Below are 20,284 nucleotides of genomic sequence, written 5' to 3'. Positions count from 1 at the left end.
TTCACATCGTTCGTTGGCTTTGTAAGAAAATGACTCGTTCCACAGGTTCCTCGAAATTTCTTTCTATAACACAGTGTCGCCGTAAACGATTCCTGGTTTATATACCTCTCGCAGAGGATAGGTCTTTGCACACAGAAACCTATTACGAATCGCGTTATAACGACCGCCGTTAATAAAAGTCAATTGTTTCATTCATTGGAATCCTGTTATTCTTTGCTCCGTCGATAATTCGCTTTCGAACTCGTTGGAAGCGTATAAAAGTGCATACAACTGTTGCTTGTTTCGAGTTGCTTTCTTATCCAGAAATTATTTATTGCGAGGATTTTGCTTTGCTAGGATCGGAAAATCGATTGGGACGATCACAGAGGTCGATAAGAATTGACGAAATCGAAAGACTCGTCTCGAAGTAAGATTTTTCTTATTGTCAATCTATTAGAGAATTATCTGAGCCGTTCGAAAGCCACACTGGTTCCGTCCATAAATGGAACAGTAGAGAAACTTAACGACGTTACGGCTTTTTAAAATTTACCTTGGTATTTACTATTATCATTTATGTCATCTTCTTGATACAAACGAATTTTATGCGAGCGAGCCATTTGTTCTTTAGATAAATGAACTTGTAGATGTAAGTGATTTGTTTCTTAGGCGTACGAACTTACGGAAATAAATCACGCGAGAATTAAAAGTTCATCGTGCACAACGAAATTAAGAAACTGAGAAAAGATGAAGTTGACCAGGGCTTGTTACGGGGATTCTATGTTTTGAAAACTGGAAGGTCAACCAATAGAGAGAAAAAGAAAAAATCTATATCAACTAGAAAAATTTGTTTCAAAGTAAAATACGTATTCATAGTTGGAAAAGAAGCGTAACAATGCGAAGATCGTAGAAAGACATCATTCAAGTTTCTTTGAATTGGAAAAAGGAAAGTTTACAGAGTCTTTAGAGCAAAGTATCTCGCGTAGGTTTCAGGGGAAACCGGATACATCTGTCTCTGTAAACGGGGCTGGTTCCTCGTCGTCGAAACCTTCGTCAGAGTCCCGTCGTATTTTCAGGCTATTTCCTTTCGTAATCAATTTCGAAAGTGTTGTTCGACGCTCCCGTGGGCAAAGATCGGAGATAATCGAGTGGGAATGCCACCAGGGGGAATAAATAATCGGATACAGCGAGTTTGCCGGGCGACGCTTAAAAATATGCCAGCACTGAATCGCGGAGAGATGCTCTGGTGCATCTTGAATATACGAGTGTGTATGCACGCGGGCATGCATGCACGTTGCGTGGGTGCAGTCTGAAGGATATCCGGTGTCGCTCTCGCTCGTTCCTTTCTCTCTCTCTCTCTCTCTCACTCTCTCTCTCTCTTCCTCTCTTCCTATCTCTCCTTTTCTCACCTCTATCCCATTTCATCGTTTGCTCTTGTTCAAAATTTTGTTTCGCTTTTGTCGTTCGCTAATTATGTCGCTCTCAGTTGTTAATTTCAAAAATTTGCTATTTCACGGCGAAACGGATTTTATTGAGGTCGTTAGCTTATGAATAACGATCCATCGTTTGTGAAATTAGATTATGAATTTCTATGCATTTATTCATTAATAATTTATGTAAATTCATTTATTTATTTAATTTCTAACATATTTCTATGCAAAATCTATAGAATATTATATAATATATATACTATACATTAATTATTTATTATATATGTAATATTGTTCTATGTCTTATAATATTATTATTAATATAATAACATGTATTTATGTATTATGTAATATGGATATCTTATATTATGCAAAGGTACATAAAATATCAAAGGTAGAGTGGGTAGCTTGCTCGTTACAATGTTTGGTGAATGAAAGCTCTATTTAGATTCTATTTCTTTAGTTTATAAACACGAATATTACAGAGGAACAACCTATCTGCACCTTTCTTACCTGTTACGAAGAAGCAATTTTAGAACTCGGTTCGTCGTCAATCAATAATGAAAACGTGATCAAAACTGCCTTTATATCTTGCTTTCGAGGTAAATACGTATTTCCCCATTTCCTTTAAAATTGTAAAGACGGCATTAAAATATTGCCGTCTTGATAATTATGGCTTCTATTTTCAAAAGATTTACATCTTTCAACTTAACATATTTTCGTTTTCAATTACATCGCATTAAAATTCTTCCGTCTAATCACGGAATGATATTAAAATCAAGGAATCAAGAAAAATATAATTTTCTCTCCGTAGTCGTCAAATGTGAATTTGCATAAATATCCGTAGTCTACTAATTACATACACATGTATTATATTGCTCTCGCTTGTTACGTCAATAAATTTGTTAGCTATCAGCAGGACAAACTTTACGAGAGCTGTCGTCCTAAAAAAAAAAAAAAGAAAAAGATTAGAATAATTAGAAGAAACTTTGGAAAGTAAAGAATCATGAGGGTCATTTTGACTAGGCTTCTTGGGAATCGCGCGTATATTTATTGCGCTCGAGTCGGGAACGAGTCGAGCGCGAAATTAAAATTTAATAATCCGGCAAAGCTGTCGTCGATAGGAATTTATAGCGACGGTCGATTTATGGGCGATTCGTTATACGAGATTTACGAGCGTATTAAGGTACTATATAACGATTAATTCCTACGTTAGCAAGAAGGTTGCGCGCAGTCTGCCCTGCGCGGCTACTTTGCATGCAAAGTCAAAACAGCTTCCGACGACCGACGACCAGCTTCTCCGCTCGCTCGCTCGAAGGGAAGTTGAACAGAGGCCGGCAAACATCTGTCGTAACGTCTTCGCTGCATGGGGCGCGCGTTCCCTGTCAGTTATGACAAAAAGCTGCAACATCCTGGAAAACGGCGGTGCTTCTTTATTTCCTTATTGTTCCTGCTGTTTGTTATTTCGCTGTCGCCTTAAACTACGTGGCGCTCTGTTTCCCTTCTCGTGGAACTTGCAAGATTGATCTTCCATTGTGAACGATATTTTTCAATCACGATAAAACGTGTGACGTCAGTTTAACACTAGAACTACTGGCTTTTAATGCGTATTTAAATGTACGACATATGATCAAATGGAATTAAAGAAACACGACGAAAATAATTAAGTACGTATTATCCTTAGGCTAAGGACGTTTACGTAAATTTTTACTTATACTAATATGATTCCAAACACGAATTCCAAATAAATATTACTTACATTCGTTAAATATTATAATGTACAATTTCCTTTTGATATTTTATATAGTTTTTTATATATATTCTGTGCTTCCTTGGACCTTCAAATTTTCTATAAATTTTTAAAAATCCATAGCGTAGTAACTATGCTTCTATCTCAATTACCAAACACATTTACAATCGTTTTAACTGATTTTGCATATCTGTTATCAATATTGCGCCACTCTTTTATCGGAAGGAAGCGATGAGTCGCAAGAATAACAAAAAAAAGTCGAATATTACTGTTTCAAATGTTTCCCGATTTACTGCTCAGGTCTTCGAGTGGAAAGTTAGGAAAAGCAGGTGGAAAAATCCAGGTAGCTAGGTAATAGGATTGGAATGTTCCGTCCTTTTTCCAACTCGAACAATACTGCGAATCTTCCAACTTTTCTCTTTAGATCGAGGGAAATATTTAGAATTCGCACGTTAGGAATCGTATTGAGAAAGGTTGCAAAGTTTTCGAAATATTTTCATCAGAATCGTGGAAGGCTACCTGGAGTTCCATGGCAAAAGGAGCAACGTTTTCACGATGAGCTCGAGCTTCTTCTGTAGGAGAATATTACCTGGAAACGCGTCGCAAACCCTCACGAACTACCATCGCTGCGAACGGAAGGCGTTTCGCTTTCTGTTTTCAGTGAATCGAAAGGACATCGAACTGAGAAGTTCTCGGTACTACAGGGGTATCTCTGGAATTAATTTACTATTTCGAGTAACTTGTTTCGCAATGGTTCGCAGAAGGAAAGATTTTATTTTAATTTTAAGTTTAATGTTAGATCTATCTATCTTTGATATATATGTATATATATAATATACATACATTTACATAGTTAATTTAATATGGATATTATTATAAATTGTTCTTTTTATTGAGACAGTCGGAATTTCCATATACGCAAAGATTACAGTACGTTGTATTATATTATATTATATTGGATTATGTTATATATTGTCAAATAAATTACGATTAGAATACATTATTTTCTTATAGTATCAGGTTACAACTTTCAACGAATAAGTAAAACTACATACAATAGGTTAATACTTGCGTGTAATTTTGGTAATTACAAAAACAAAATATCTGATATCGCTCATCTCGATTGGTTCGGTAGTTCTAGCGTATATAGTTCTCCTTTACGGGAACTGTCAAAGATTTTAACAAAATCGAAACTTTCTTCCGCGATACAGAACTCACGCGTTTAATCAGTTCTTCCGAAATACAGATTGTTTTGTTTGGGATGTAATGTACGTCCGATGTTAGATAACTCGTCCAAGTTACGACCTCTAGAAAAAGACACGCAACCGATAAGAATCGATCGGTGGCTGTTACGGCCGCTTCGTTAACCACGATCGTATCCGGGAGCGTGGAATGTTTTTCAGTCTGGTCTCGGTGGCAATAAATAACATCCGCTAGGTTTGTTACACTTCCCAGAACCTTGACTTTCCCAAGGACTAGAATTTCGGTTTAAAAGATAGCACATACAGACACGGCAGCTTTGTCGACCATTATAGCGCGACGGGTTGCTTGAATCGCGCGATCTTGACACACCGAGAGAAGCAGAATTCTCATTAAAATAACTTGACGGTGCGGCTCTAATTTTGTCGGCCGTTGTGAACGGATGCACCGTGACACGGCCCGTTGAAAGAAAAATATTTTGGATCATCGTCAACTCCGCGCTCTCCGTGCCTTAATTTTTACCTCCCTTCTCCCGTACCACACGTTTCGAGATTTACACCACGCGAAAAACGAACGAGCCAAACTGCTCTGTTTGCATCTCTGTGTCTTGTGGTTGGAATTCATACGGAGCTCTTTTATGAGCCATTGTGTAATTGGCTTCGCCAGTGGCACGCGAGTCTGCCTCCTCGAAATCGAAAACGCTCGAAATAAACTGGCTGCTTTGACGCTCGCTAACTCGCTGCTACCCATTGCACGCCTTTCGTTCCCCAGAGTGTTTTCTTCATCGTCGTTAGTCGACCATACACGTTTCTTCGTTATTGACGTAGCAACTTAAGCAAATAACAGCAACGCAGACGAATTGTGGCTACTTTTGCCTGTTCTACATGTTTGGTTGTTTCGAATAGCGAACGATTATGTGTGTATAGTTATTTAGTTGTAGAGGACTCAACTTTATAAATAGGCGCGGTCGATATTATTTTGACAGTGGAAAATAACTTTGAAATTGTTGCTAGTAGCAGAGAATTCAATTTTGAGATGTATGGGGCTTTGGTGCGATGGCTCGTGGTTAATGGTAGGGACGCGGATCGGAATTTATTTTATATAGAAATTTCTTGGTGCACAGAGATGTTTGCTCGGAGGCGAGCCAAGCCCTCGTCAAAGTTTACTTGGCTGTTCGCTTGCTCGCTGTTCGCCTGCTTCGCTTAACGTTCCTGCGCGCTTGTCTTTCTACGCTTCAGTAGCGTATCGTCGAATTCACAGAACCCTGAAGAAAATCTCTTCGAGTTGGCGCAATAAATCGGAATGACATCTAAACATCCTCTTCTTTAGCTTTTAAATAGAAAATTTTTTCACTCACTTGATTATAATATCGTTCTCCTAGATTATTGAAAATTCTTGGTAAAGGTCCGCTAGCGAGTTGAATCGTCAGCGTGCTTTGGTGAACGATAAGCTCGCAATATCGCGTGTAGTTTAGAGTCGTATCGTTGTCGAGTCGACACTCGAGATACACCAAAGAAACATTACACTTCGAACACGATATCTTTATCTGCGCTATTTAGTTTTCGTGCGGCACTGCAAGGACCGCGACCCGGAAATACGTTGTTACGCAACTAGGATATACGTTGACACACGATCGGCAAATCTACGTTGCCGATAGATAATACTCGCTGCAATTTGTTGAAAGATAGCGCGAACGTGTCGCTCCCGAATCATTTCCCTTTCTATATGTCTATCCGCATTTGAAAATCCTTTTCAGTCTCTCAGCGCCGAGATTATGAAATCGCGTAACTTAATCAAATTTAGAGAAAAAATTTGCGTCTCTTAAGATGTATTCTAGAAACTTTTGCTAGGCTAATATATTCATACCTTAGATACTTGACTATAACAAAACAAACATTTCTACTTCGGTTTTCCCATTGTGGAGGAATATATTCATACCTTGAGCCTGGCTATAAAAGAGAGAAAACTCCGCATGAAATTTCGATTGCTCGAAAAGGGAGAAATGAAATAAAATAAATTCGAATAAGATTTCCAATTTACGCGCGATGCGCGTAACCAGGCGGATTCGTAGTTACGCTATTGGTATCTGTCGTGCGGATGTGTGTCGTTGGTGGGGAAGCACGAGTGAGTGGGAGCGACGTGACTAGTTGCGCGACTGAGTGAACGAACCAGAACTAGAAGGAGGATGGCCAGACAAGGACGGAGAAGGAAAAGGGGCAAGACGGTTGCGTATGAGAAGGAGAGAACGAGAGTAGCTGATAGAATGGAAAGAGACGAGAAACAACGAGTGGAAAGTACACGGGCAGCGGGAAGGACAGAGAGGAGATGAATGAACGTGCGTACGCGGCAGAAAGAGAGAGAGACGCGACAACGACGATTGGCGCGGCGCTGTGAGATAGAGCGAGACAGATGTTCGAATGAATGAACGGTGCACGACGAGGATAGAATTAATGAGTGGGATAAATATAGAAGCATGTAACGCGTCAGAACGAGACGGCCTATCTCTTCCTCTTCTTCCGTTTTCTATCTGCGCCCTCTCTCATCTGTTCATGTTCGACTCGCTCGGTTGGTTGGTCGCTCGACTTACTCCTTCAACTTCTTCTCTCTGTTTCGCGTGTCAACGTGATCGAACGACTACTCGCTGTAAACGAGCCTCCGATACAATCGAACCAAATGAAACGAAAGGATTCTTCCTTGTACCAGAGTCTACTCTTACGCGCATAGCTGAATCAACGCTATAGCGTCAACATGTTGGAACGATTTATCGATAGTATAGTACGCTGGGAATTCATTCAGCCATGATACTCGTTCGATGAGTATCGTCGATGGTCCTTCAACCTCTGACGCTTGACTCGTGGTTATTTAAATGGATAGGCAATGGCTTTTTTTTTCTTTTTTTAAACTAGATTTTGATTCTCGGATTAGACAGGACGAGTTAAAAATTACCAGGCAAGCGATTTGTTTTCTGGTTTTCGGCTGTGGTTACAGTAAACCGTTCAACTTCCACGAATAACCGATTTCATTACGGGACAGAGTAGCGAAGCGAGGTACGAAGTGGTTCACGATACGTTTTTCTATGAAAAGTACCATTAACGGTATTATTTTGAATAGACGCTCTTATCGATTGTCTTACGATCGACGTAAATACCAATAGTGACTTTCAGGCTGATTCTAGCGGAACGTTCGTGACCATTTATCGCCACAAATGATTAATATTAATGAGAACAATGTTAGAGATAATGGGACCGATACCGTAAATGTTAAGCGAAAGATCGGAATAGGATTGGTAGGTACATGGTCAGCTGATTAAAGAAACTCCTCGAAAGATGCAGTCTGGTTATTTAATAAGCCTTAGACGTTCTTCTGGTTCGAGAATGGTATCGTTATTCGAACGGTAACGGTACTCGTTCGTTCTTTCTATTTACTATCTATTCCTCGGTAACAGTTACGATCGAATGAAATTTGCTGCCTCTGTCGTGTGAAACGCGCCAAAGTCAATTGGAAATGCGCGAGGGGAAAAAAAGGTAAAAGAAATGAGAAGGAAAAAAAAACGGTGCAGGATGACGGTGAACGTGTAAAGTGACGCGGCTAGAATCCTTTATCCGGTGTGACCGGAGACTCTTTGGTGTCGAGTAAACGTCCGAGAGAGGTACGCTTTAAATTCGATCGATAACACGCGGAACGGCACATCGAACCCCCGGTGTGGTGATCGGACAAAAAAATTTCCCACAGCGTGGAAGGAGGCGTGTACAACGTGTAGAGAGAGCACGTTTGACAGGGACAAAAAAAAAATCACCGCGCAAGCATTTGCCACCTCCAGCGTGGCGACCGACGACCGTCACTGTCGCCGCGCCGACGCTGTCGGTGGTATACACGGTGACGACATAGGTAATGTTTTCATTCAATCTAAAGCTTCAATGATAGCTTCCGCCCATTCATAAAAAGCTTCGTGTTGCGAACGAGTCGTTGGCCACGATATCGCCAGATGGCATACCGTGCACGGAACTCGACCGGCCCTCGTTTCTCTCTCTCGCACACTCTGCCAACCACCTCTGTTCTGTCTCGCTCTTTCGAACACACCGCTTCTCTCTACTTCTGTCCGCTCTGTTCCCCTCGCCCGGCTGTCGCCATTCATGGCTTCCTTCCTTCTCCTTTCCTGCTTTCCCTCTTCTCCATCCGTTTCGTTCTACTGCCTCTCGTTCTACTGCTCGTACCCTGCTCACCGCTCTGTCATCGTTCCCACTCTGCCCTCTCTCTTTCTCATCCGTCGTTCGTCTGACTCGCCTGTCGCCCCTCCGCGCGGACCTCTTACACTGCACCCAATCGCTAACGCGCTCCCCCTTCCCCTTCACCGCCAGCTAGCCAGCTCGACTCACTCACGGCAAGCTCATTGTCAGTCGTCCGCCAGCAGTTGTCGTGTTTGTTTCGTGTTATGACGTTTCACCGTTTCTTTCTCGCCTCCGTGTCAACCATCATCCATTCATATCCTAGTCTCGTGTCACGAACGAACACTTTCGTAAGCTGCTTCTATCGCGCTTCTGTCGAGACAAACGCCGGACCACAAACGATATAATCGCAGATATCCACGCGGATTTAAATGTTCCTTTTCATCCATGAAATTCGAGAAAAAGTTGGGAACAGTACAGGTGAAACTTGATCTTTTCCGTGCAAAAGTAAATCGTCGTCGTCGTCGTTGAGTGAAAGGCGTTTGACGGAAATATTAAATAAGATCGAATAGGGAGCTCTCTGAGTATTCGTTCGAATTCGTTGACGCTTGTGACATGTGCCCCGTTCTCAACAAGCGGCAAATGAGAGCAGTACGACGTGACCGATGAGAGGATGACAAGCTGACGTCGTCCGGTGGAATTCGAGGACGTTCCTAGATCCGTTCGAACGGAATCGCTGTTCCGTTGGTGTCGTGTCCTGTCGGTGCGCGTGCGTCGCCGTGATCAGACACGCCTCCGAAGGATTCCATCGGCCCCGGGCGTGGGCGAGCCCACGTTCTTTTCTGGATTTTCGCTAGTCCCATGAATTTTCAGTAAGTCGACAAGGCCAATTTCTTCATTTCCACGCATCTCCATTTTCCATTCTTAGTCGATTTTTTAAACGATTGCCAGGATGTAGAAGAAAATGGTTACGGTTACGAGGGCTAATACCGGGGTATTAATAATACACAAATTTTTTTTTTAGATATTTTTCACATATACTATACTATATTTTTCTATCGTTAATGGATATCTTAAGTTGGACTAAAAAATTGTACTTGTGATCTTTCCTCTCCATCTCGTGTGAAACGTTAAATGTTTTATATATAAATCTCGGTTCGGTTCAAATGGTACGATAAAAATAGGTAGGTGTAATAATTTATTTTATCTGAGACGCGCATATATAGTATTTAGTAATTGCGCGATCAAAGAATTTTAATCCCGTTATTTTAGCAGGTTTGGCAGTTGCAGCGTTAAACGAAGGAAATGTTATTTGTATAGAGTAAACGTTTATATATTTCGTCTACGATTTACGAGTTATAAAAGTTGGATATATATATATTTAAAATTATTTCGTAGCGCAGAATCGTTGGAAAAATTTGCCGTTTAATAGGCACGCATACGCGACATCGTGCTGACCGCAGCACCAGATAATTTTATTGAACGGAAATACGTACGTGGCGAGGAAGCATGTCCGATCTTATCGCGGACATTTCCGGCGCGTTATTGAAACATATCTGGACCGGAACGTCGTTTAAAAATTGCGTTTCTTTACGAATGACAGTCACACGAATCTTATTCGTAACATCCTGTCAAAGATACAAACGTTTCGCAAAACTTAAATTGTACCGTTTAATTCTAGAGCTACGAAAGTGAGATTTTTTGTTTGTGTTATTACGGTAAACATATAGGAATTTCTTTAAAAAAAATGAACAAGCATTGAATTTCGCTACAATGGGAAGGTAATTGCACATATTACATATATAATTTATATGATTTTATAATCGATATTATAATTTAAAATTATAATTATTCGTACATAATATACTTAGGCGTTCGTTCAAGCATCGTAATATTAGCGTTAAGGAAATTTTAAAACAATAGCAAACATTTCCACGTAGTTCAACAATCCTGGATGTATCATTGTTTAACAAAACTTATTTTCTTTTTCCCGTACCAACTATTTTGACACGTTACATTACAAATCGTAAAACATTACAAGGATTATTCGTATCTTCTTTTCCGAATTATCTCACCGTTTATGGCATTCTATTTACAAATAACTCCAATTATAATTATCGTTGTGCACGCGACAGAACAACCAGACATGAAATATCGAACGCAACACGAAGGACGTGAGATAGTTGGCTAAATATTCGACGTATCATCGTCATTATCCTAATCGCGGCGATTGCGCGTGGATATTGACGGAACAATCATCGTGTCACAATTACGTGATTGGCAATCTTCCCCGAAGCCCTCCCGTTCCGTAATGCCACCAGTGTGATTCATAATTGATTCGTGACTTACCTTATCGTTACTTGGAAAGCGTACACGTTATTCACTGGTTGACGTACGCGTCGCACGAATATCTCTCGTGCCGTGACAAAACGAAATTCCTCGCGTGGACGAGCCTTCCTTTCACTTCGCAGCTGTCTGCTTTTCAATGAAAATTCGCCTCGCGTTATCGTTCTACGGTAGTGGAAGTTCGGCTTCCAGAAACCCATTAGCGGATGGATGAGTTTCTATCTGTTGACAGCGTTGGTATACACTACGAGGAAAACGAAGAAACGTATTCGTTTTTGTTGGTTGATTTAGAAAGAAGAGGTAAGAGAGATAAAAATAGAGAGAAGGAAAGAGAGTTTGCTGGTTTATACCGGCTATGTACAAGCTCACAAAACGTTTCTCTTATCTGTACTCGGTCGTATAGAGCGACTAAAAGCTCTGACCTATGGCAGTCGGCCAGCGATAGGCTCCACGCATTCCTCCGAGTGCATCCTCCCTGAACGGCCCTGTGCTCGAAGATTTTTTCGAGAACATCACCGTGTCGTCGAAGATCGCGTCCGTGCGTACCTATCTGCTTACGTTCACACATGTTGGAACCGCGTATTTGTTAGGCTATGGTTACGGTTGATGCGTTTTCTCGTGAACTGACGTTGCGACAAATATGTCAGAACGATCTAAGCCCCTCAGAAGTTAAATCGACAAGTCCGTTTTTCTTAATTTTTCAATTTCGATACACGAGTATGAATTTTCAAAAAACAAATTTCTTACTTCGACGGAGAATTCCATTTACTACAAGAAAATGACGCAGATAATAGGAGATTCTAACGTAAATCGAAACACCGTCATTGCTTTTTCCACTTTTAAGTTTCATCTCATTTATTGACTCATAGTTCCGTTGGGTAGAACAAATGTACATTTTTATGAGAGTAGTCACATCGTTCTTTGGACGTATCATTCGTCAGAGCGACAATTCATTGGAACGCGCATTCGCCGCAGCTATAGCTTAATCGCGCACTCAAATCCTGTCGATTCTTATATTTGTCGATTTACTATTGACTGTACCGACGTGTTTAGTTTCCTAAACGGAGAAAAACCGAATAGTAGAGCAAGGGAGGTTAATAGTCGTCGTTGCGAGAGATACCAATGCATTTCTACACGGCGGATGCGTGTAGGACGCGAGATTGGTCTCGTGCGGGCAAACGTCGTTTCTTCCAGTTCCGTAGGCTCCGCGAGAGTGGGTCGTGGCGCGTTGAACGGATTACCAGCCAGATTTAATGTCATCTGGTCTGCGTGCATTCTTCCCTGTTTTCCAATTACATATTCCGTCTGTTCTTCGAGTCCATCACGACGAATATATTATACATTCTCCCTCGGAAGGGTAGACGAATAACAGAGTCTATAATTTTCCAACGTTGAGTTTCTCCGAAAAGTCTTGGTAGAAATAATTCATTGGCTAGCCCTGGCTGTAAGTCTGTCACACGGAGTAGTTGCGTGGAGGGCACGATCGGTCTTGGTTGAACGAAACGCTCGATTCTTCCACAACTGTAGGCGCTTCGAGTGGGCCGGTGACCACTGAATCAAGAACCCCGGTGCTGCACACACAGGCCACGAGCGCCCACTCGCGCCGCACTCGCCCACGTACGGAGACCAAACCTACCTCGAAGCTACGTAGGTAGTGGCGCGTACACAGCATTCTTCGTATCTATCGAGGTGTAATCCGAATATCGCTTTCGGCTTTGTTCATTCAAATTCGTTCTTCCATTCTTTCAGGATTCTCCGTGAGGATACTTCTTACTAGGCATATAGAATAGGCAAAATACGATACAGGTTTGACAAAACGGATTATCGCGTGTTGGTTGCTTTTTAATTCTCTGTTTCGACAAGATAACGATGTATTGCGATTTATAGAAACTACGAGAGAGAGAGAAAGAGAGGAGAAGAGAGTAACGGATGTGGTATCGTTTCAGGTGGGGATGAAGCGCGTGTCGCGAGGGCGAGAGGAAGCGGACGCGGAGCATTACCGAGCCTCATCCTCGCTAATGGAACGCCCTTGTCGAGAGTGTCACCACCTCGCGCGGGCTGGGCAGTGCGGATCAACGAGGCGATACTTACTACCCCGAGTCAATCAACTCATTATCAGCAGCAGCAGCAGCAGCAGCAGCAACAGCAACAGCAGCACCATCAGAACCAGCAGCATACATCGAGTCCAGGATCACCGAGAGCCATCGAACAATGGGCTAGCGAGCGGGCAGCGTCGTCGGCTTTATCGGTTCGTCGTTCCACATCACCATCCTCGCCAGAAACAGCAAGGAGACCGGGAACAGGATCGCCGAGAAGGACCCTCTCGTCGTCGAGTCGAGTTAGACCGGGTGGCGCAGGCGGAGGAGGAGGAGAAGGAGGAGGAGGAAGTGGAAGTGGCGGAAGAGGAGCAGAAAGGGGCGCAGAGATCGGTAACGGTATCCATTTCGCGAATCACTGGCAGGAGGAAGAAGAGTTGGAGGCGAAGAAGAAGGAGGAGCACCGGAAGCGTTGCGTGGACGCAGCGGCGCGTTGCCAAGCCGAGCATCTTGAACTGAGAGGTCGGCCGATGTCGCAGAACAATGCGATCGCGCCGCTTTCGCGGCCGCCTTCTTCGCAGACGAACGCGAATGCCGCAAACAACGGTCTCGACACCGCCAGCACAGTCATTACCATCGACAACAGCGCCAACGCCAACTCCGACGACGGAGACGCGCGCTTCGTTCAACAACAGGGCGTCACCGGTGGTCGCGTGCACGATCACAACCGACCGTTTCCGCCACCGAGATTGCCCAGCGTGCACGTCGCGGCCGCCTCGACCACTACCGCGCCTCCCGCAACCTCGTCGAATCCGAGAGTATTGGTCACCGCTCCGCTCAGTCCGCTCTCGAGCACCTTCCGCAGCAGACCGAGGAACGTCGACATTTCGAACGAGACGAACGCCCGGGGGCTGTTGTCGAACGACACGCCACCGAGGAGTCCCATAAGCGAGGTGAGCCTCACCGTGCCTCGACCGGATGGAGAGAGGGCAATCAACGAGTACGTCGAGGCGCCGTTCAAACATTCGAATCAGGAGCGACGCGTCATCGATGATGAAAACAAACGCAGCGTCGGTACCGATTGCCCGAAGATCGACCGAAGGCATCGTCAGAAGGGTGTGACGGACGCGTCTGTCGCGGCGACGCATCGGTTGCACGCGAGTAGGACTCAAGCGTTTCGCGGATTGATCGCGAGCGGGACGAACGCGACCGCATCCGCGGGCTCGATCGCCGCGAACACCGCGACACCGAACGCCGTGACCAAGCAGCCGGTCTCGTTTACCAAGGAACCGGCCAACAGCCTCGCCTCTAGAACTTACGATCCGGCCGGTTTGTCGATAATGTGCAATTTCTGCGGTCGATGTCGCTGCGAGTCTTGTCGGGAACCACCGCCATTGCCGAGCAAATGGTTATGCGACAACAAATGCTTCTGCTCCGCCGACACGATCCTCGATTACGCTTCTTGCTTGTGCTGCGTGAAAGGACTGTTTTATCATTGCGTGGACGGGAACGGCGGCAGTGGAATCGACGGGGAGGCGGCCGGGAGCTGCGCGGACGAACCATGCTCCTGCACGGGGAACAGGAGGGCCTCCAGGTGGGCTTGTCTCGGCGCCCTTACCCTCGTCATGCCTTGCTTATTGTGCTACTGGCCGTTCAAGGGCTGCGTCGCTTTGTGCGAAATATGTTACGCCCGGCACGCCGCTCAGGGATGCAGATGCAACCCAAACACGATCGGGAACGCCGGGAATAGGCATCATCCGATCGCCAACGACATCGGGGACTCGAGGGATCCGGAGAAAAGGTTGCTCGACCCGGTTACACCGGAACTCTAATAGTTGGGTATTCCGACACCGGTAATACACGTGGTGTATCGCGGTCTCTCGCGAACAGAGACGCCAAGGCTCTTCTATGCACAGGATTATCGAGAGGGAGCAAAATGAAAAATTGCATTAAGTACAAGAGTTGCATTTAAGTCGAGAAACGATATCGAAGATTCTGACGAATTTGTACGTCTGACGTCGCGAGTGTTTTATTTATTATTCTTCCATGCGCGCGCGAAAGTGCGATGCGAGCGAGAGAGTTTGAAAGAGCAAGAACGTGTACGAATGGAAGAATGCGAGTATCGTGTAGCAGTGGTAGGAAGGAAAGGAGGCGAAGGAGGAGTAGGAGGATGGAAGATGGGCGAAGGGTAGAAAGGCGGCGGAGAAAGGGCGAGAGAGATTGACAATGTACTACGCGAGCGTGCGTATAAACGCAGAGACATACCACTTACGTATAGATAGGTCTATACATGATAGAATATATAAATAGTACGCGCACACACAGGGAGAAAATGCGAGCGTGACCAAGCGAATGCGTGGTAACAGTAAGCGAGCGTACGAGAGAGAAAGAAAAGAGAGAGAAAGCGTGAAAGTAAATAGACGAACCACTAAAGTATATTGAACGCGAACACGTGTACGCGCGTGTACACGCGTTCCTGCTGTTGCTTTGCTCGAAACGCGTATACACGCGTCTACGCCTAGGTTATAGGTATGTATATTGTATATTACATTTGTATAAAGAAGAAACTTTTCTACGGTTAATTTATTCGTGGCTGTATCGCCAAGTAACACATAAAGTTTCACAGTAGGAGCACGACACGGAGAGAGAGAGGCGGCGAGAGATGTTTGATCAGCAGGCGGCGAAAGAATTCGGAAGGCGTCCTGCCCGACTGGACTCGATTATTTTCTGAAACCGTGTTCCAGTCGCTTGCATCTCGCGGTAAAATACGTATATAAGAATCGAAAAAGGAAGGAATAAAGATATGGAGGGGAAGAAAAAGGGTGAGGGGGGAGAAGGGGAAGAGACGGAGAAAGAAAGCTCTGAAAAGAAGCATTGTCCGCGTTTCCGAGCGTTTTCCTCCGCTCGGTACACGATGTATACGCTTTTATACTCGTTAACACTGTTGTATCGAGCGGCCCTGTCGAGCGTTAGAGAGCGGTATGACACGAGATCGAGATAATGCACGCGTTCGGGCTGCGTGAGAGCGAGAGCGCTATGTAAGTCTGTAAGAATGAACGATTGCATCTATATGTGTATCTGTGTGTAAGTGTCGGTGTACGTGCGTATATGTGTATGTATGTATGTATGCGTATATGGGTGTGCTTCATGGGGACGGCGAGAATGCGGGCAGATGGGAAAAGGACAATTGCGTGGGGGCATAAGCGTGAGGAGAAGAGAAGTACGGCACAGGACAGAATGAATGAGGGAAGGGGGAGGAAAGAACACAACACGCCTGAAATCTCTTACGTACGTATACGTATTTATATACGTTAGGTTGTCGGGCGTTGTTTTCCATTTCGTTAATTCTCTTCCTTTTTTCCAGTATTATCTAGTCGTGCGAGTTTAATTAAATATCGTTTCATTAAGGTACGAGGTACAAAGCGATACACGCGTCGTGCGGTGGTGTAGTTGACAGGCCGTTCTGCCGGTGTTGCTCCGCTCTTCTATAACGCGAGAGTGGATTCGCGACTCGGGATCCCCCCTTTTTTTTTTTCTTCTTTCGCTGTTACGAACGCCGATTTAACGTATATACACGGATAATCGCTTTCCTCGTTGATTCGACTCTACTTCTTTGACCAAGATTTTGAAATAATTAACGCCTTCGAGACTCTGGTGTTGTGGAGAGCCGAGCCGCCGCTGCAGCCTGGAGCGGAGTTTAATTGCACGGTAACAGCGCTTCCCACGCGGACGGAATTCACCGAACGAAGGTGTGTTAACTTTCCATTCTTGCTCGAGCGGCTTGATCGTTGAGGTATGTCGACGTTCCACGGGACACCGTCATCCTCACGACCACGATAACGTTCGTTTCTTTTTATTGTCGAGACTGTCTAAACCGTTTTCCCAACAGATACCACCGACACCACCGTTTTATCCATGTTTGAAACGCATCGAACGAAATATACGAGTAGTCCTTGCATTTTTGGCACACTTTGGGAAAGATGAACAAACGATCGAAGACGCGCGTACCGTTAACGCGTACAAAGTCCACAGCGAAAAGTAATTCCTTGGAAGTTGGCAAAGCACGAGAGGGGGGGGTCGAAAGGTTGGAAAACGCGTCACGGGAGGAGCGATTGCTCGGCGAAGCGGTTTTTCTTCCGATTGTTCGTTCGGCTTCGTTCGTCGCGAAGAGGCAGCGAGAAACGGGAAGAAACCACGCGTCCACTCGTCTGCCGCTGCGTTGACTTTCGAGAGTCGTCCGCGATAGGACCTGTCGCGGAGTGAACGTGGCGGGAAACGATCGAACGTCCAACGAATCGCAACATCCCGAAATCAATCCCCTCTCGTAGGTTCGCCCTTCCAAGTCGAGGGAATAGGAGAACGCATGGTACAGGGAGAACGTTCCGCGGATCGGCCGTAATTGGAAACTTTGGGTGCGTTGATCGTATAGCCTTTCACGACTCGCGAAACCTTCGACGTACACTGATTTGATGTTGCGAGCATATTTGGTGCAAATAAAAAAGATACGACGAGATCATTGGAAACTGTCTTTTAACGACGAGTAATTTTTTTTTTAATTGATCTTCCGAACGGTACTTTATATACACGAGGAACGAAGCGTTTGGCTAAGAAATGCTGAAAAAAAGGTGAATCGGACACGGGCATATTCGTTGAAATACAATTGGAATGGTCGAGATCGACTCACGGGAACATCGAGCCTTGGGGCAAAAAGGTAAAAGTGTTAATCAAGGAGTACGTCGGGACGATCCCATTGATGCGTTTTGTGCATACCTATCCGTGCGCCTGTATGTATAATATGTATGGTTGCATGTGTGTGCGCGCGCGTGTCTCGCGAAGCGAAAAGGAAAAATGTATGTTTTTATTAATATTAACTATATATGCTCTGTATATGTCTTGTAAATATTATATATATATATACACATATATGCATATATATATACATATGAATTATATATATACACAAACATGTATATATACATGTATATATATATATATACATATATATTTATGCATTTCTGTTTAACATATTGGAAGCAGTAGTTTGAGGACAGCCAAAATTGTTTCCGATTATTTCGATTCTCCGATTAATTTAGAGATTCGTCTATCGTTCTTTGCAATATCATTTGTCGGGTGCGCAGAGGTTATCACACGAGTCGAGACATCTGATCGATTCCTCCCTGTCTCTCTTGCTTAACATTTTCTCTTCCGTATCATCAATCCTTGGTCTTTCTTTCGACGTTTGCCGCATCGTACTTATAAACAGCGACAGCTTTCGAAATACATTTACAATGGAAATCCTTGCGAAAATTCGAAGAAGAATACTCATCCACCCTTTGTATCATCGCAGCGATAATCTTCTCGTTACTTCGGATAAAATAATAGATCGACGAAATGAGAACGAAGGCAAATAAAATTCGTAACTTGTATGTCTACGTTGTTTGAAGGAAAACGATCGAGAGAAAGACAAGGATACAGCCTGCCGCGAGATCAGGAAATCTGTCCAAAATCGTTAGAAAGAAAAACAGATTGCGATAAACAAGGAAAATAAATAGATGTATCAGCGTATCCAGGTTCGATCAGTTTCTTCTACGGTGAATAAGCTCTCGTCGCATCAGTATCGTTACCGTGTAGTCTCCTTGCGAAACCTGATTCTTCGGGACATTGTAATCGCAAAGCGTTTAACATCGACGTAACTACGATATATGTCTTACGTGCACGGACGTACAATATTAAAAAAGAACAATGTGGTGTAGAAAACGAAGAAACGTACCAATTCGGTGTATTAATCCCCTCGCCCCCCCCTCCATGGATCGATACAAATTCGCCTCAAACTGAACGATCTTTCTACCTTTGATAAATAATATATCGCAATGGCTAATAAAACGGCACAAAGAAAAAAAGAAAAGAGAGAGAGAGAGAGAGAAACAGGAGAATAGAAAAGAACGAAAAATTCCATTACTTCCGGTTGATGCGAATTCGTTACGTCCATAGGAATGCGTTGACGCACATGTTGTTATCTAATTGTTAGTAGATTCAGGTTTATACCGGCAATTGTTAATAAAGTTAGTAAGCAAATACTTTTTTATTTTCTTTTTTTTCTCGCGCGAATTTCGTCCTTATCTTTTTTTTCATTCTTTATACATGCTTTTTGTAAGAAATAAAATATTTCTGGATTTTCATAGACTCCACTGATAGCCGAAGCTTCGATATTTGAATTCTATCGATTGAAAAAAGTGTTAAAGCTAGCGGGTTGAAAAGTGCGAAGGTTCAGCACTACGAATATTAGTTCGCTATGAATTTATAGTACGTTTAAGAACGTGTCTCGTCGATTTTTACGCATTCATAGGATATTCAAAGATGTAAAATATTGGATCTCAAAATTACATCACGCTCTACGATGTTTCGTATATAAAACAATTTTCTATCGAAGTCCGATCTGTCTGATTATATTCATAAAAGTATGAATTTGCATAAATATCGTGAGTCTAGCGATTCGACTTTAATTGGTCTTGAAGTCGGTTTTATCGATTCGCTCTAATTACTGGAAAGTGGAGATATCTCCTTGCTGCAGCAGTCCCTTCGATTGATAATTAATTCCTGCAATCTTTATCGCGATATAGGAGTCGAAGATGCATTTACTATGAACGAAGAGTGAACATCGTCGTGCAAATTGAATATTCCATGGCGACGAGAATAAGACGTGAAAATACGTCCTCCACCATCTGTTTCGCTTGTTCCTGACCGATTCGTGACAGTTTGAGTTAATCAAAAAGAAGAAGAAGAATAAGAAGATGACGCCGATGAGGAGCTACGTAAGGGAAGGTTGAAAGGGAAAGAGAGAGAGAGAGAGAGAAAGGGGGTCTGACGAGTCGAAAATAAGAAGAAAGCAAAGTGGCAGGCTGGCTGGTCCAGTGTTGTCACGTGACCGGAAGTGGCCTCTTCCCCACCCTTCAACTCCACCTTCGATGTCGAGACCTGTACACGATCTCCCCTTCCCTCCTTTCTTGGGCTTCATCCGGTTAGCGATGGGCATTAAATTCCGTCCGTTGCAAGTTTTCGAACGATTTAGTCAGACAAAAATCTCCGATAATAATTTGGTTTCAATGGAATGAATGAGCGGCGTTTCCAATAATTCATAGGAAAAGAGCGATCGATAGAACACAGCGTATGTGCATTTCTTGGAATATTAATTAGACCGTATAGAAATACTAGGAGAATGCGGCGTTATCGCCCCAGTTGTTCGAAATCACTGGAAAACATCTGTGGAATATTAATTCATTAAGGGTCACGTTGCTCTAATACGACATTTCATTTGCAATTTCTTTTTTACCGATCTATGTTATCTAAATACTGTTTTTCAATGTTGTGGCTGCGAAAGGG

General features: G+C 43.6%; 1 protein-coding gene across 1 annotated transcript in view; it reads left to right on the top strand.

The window, feature by feature from the left end:
* Window positions 1-18,981, top strand: part of LOC117208230 — a gene marked incomplete at its 5' end in the record, with an annotated part of 31,256 nt that extends 12,275 nt beyond the window's left edge. The window contains one exon of the mRNA XM_033449217.1: window positions 12,815-18,981. Within this exon, the coding sequence (XP_033305108.1) occupies window positions 12,815-14,736 (1,922 nt within the window). The remainder of the gene's footprint in view (window positions 1-12,814) is intronic.
* Between the last annotated feature and the right edge of the window lie 1,303 nt (window positions 18,982-20,284).

This window comes from Bombus bifarius, unplaced genomic scaffold, assembly GCF_011952205.1.
Source record: "Bombus bifarius isolate JDL3187 unplaced genomic scaffold, Bbif_JDL3187 scf7180000008058, whole genome shotgun sequence".
In the NCBI taxonomy this organism is placed as follows: domain Eukaryota; kingdom Metazoa; phylum Arthropoda; class Insecta; order Hymenoptera; family Apidae; genus Bombus; species Bombus bifarius.
This window is presented reverse-complemented; position numbering and strand designations above follow the sequence as displayed.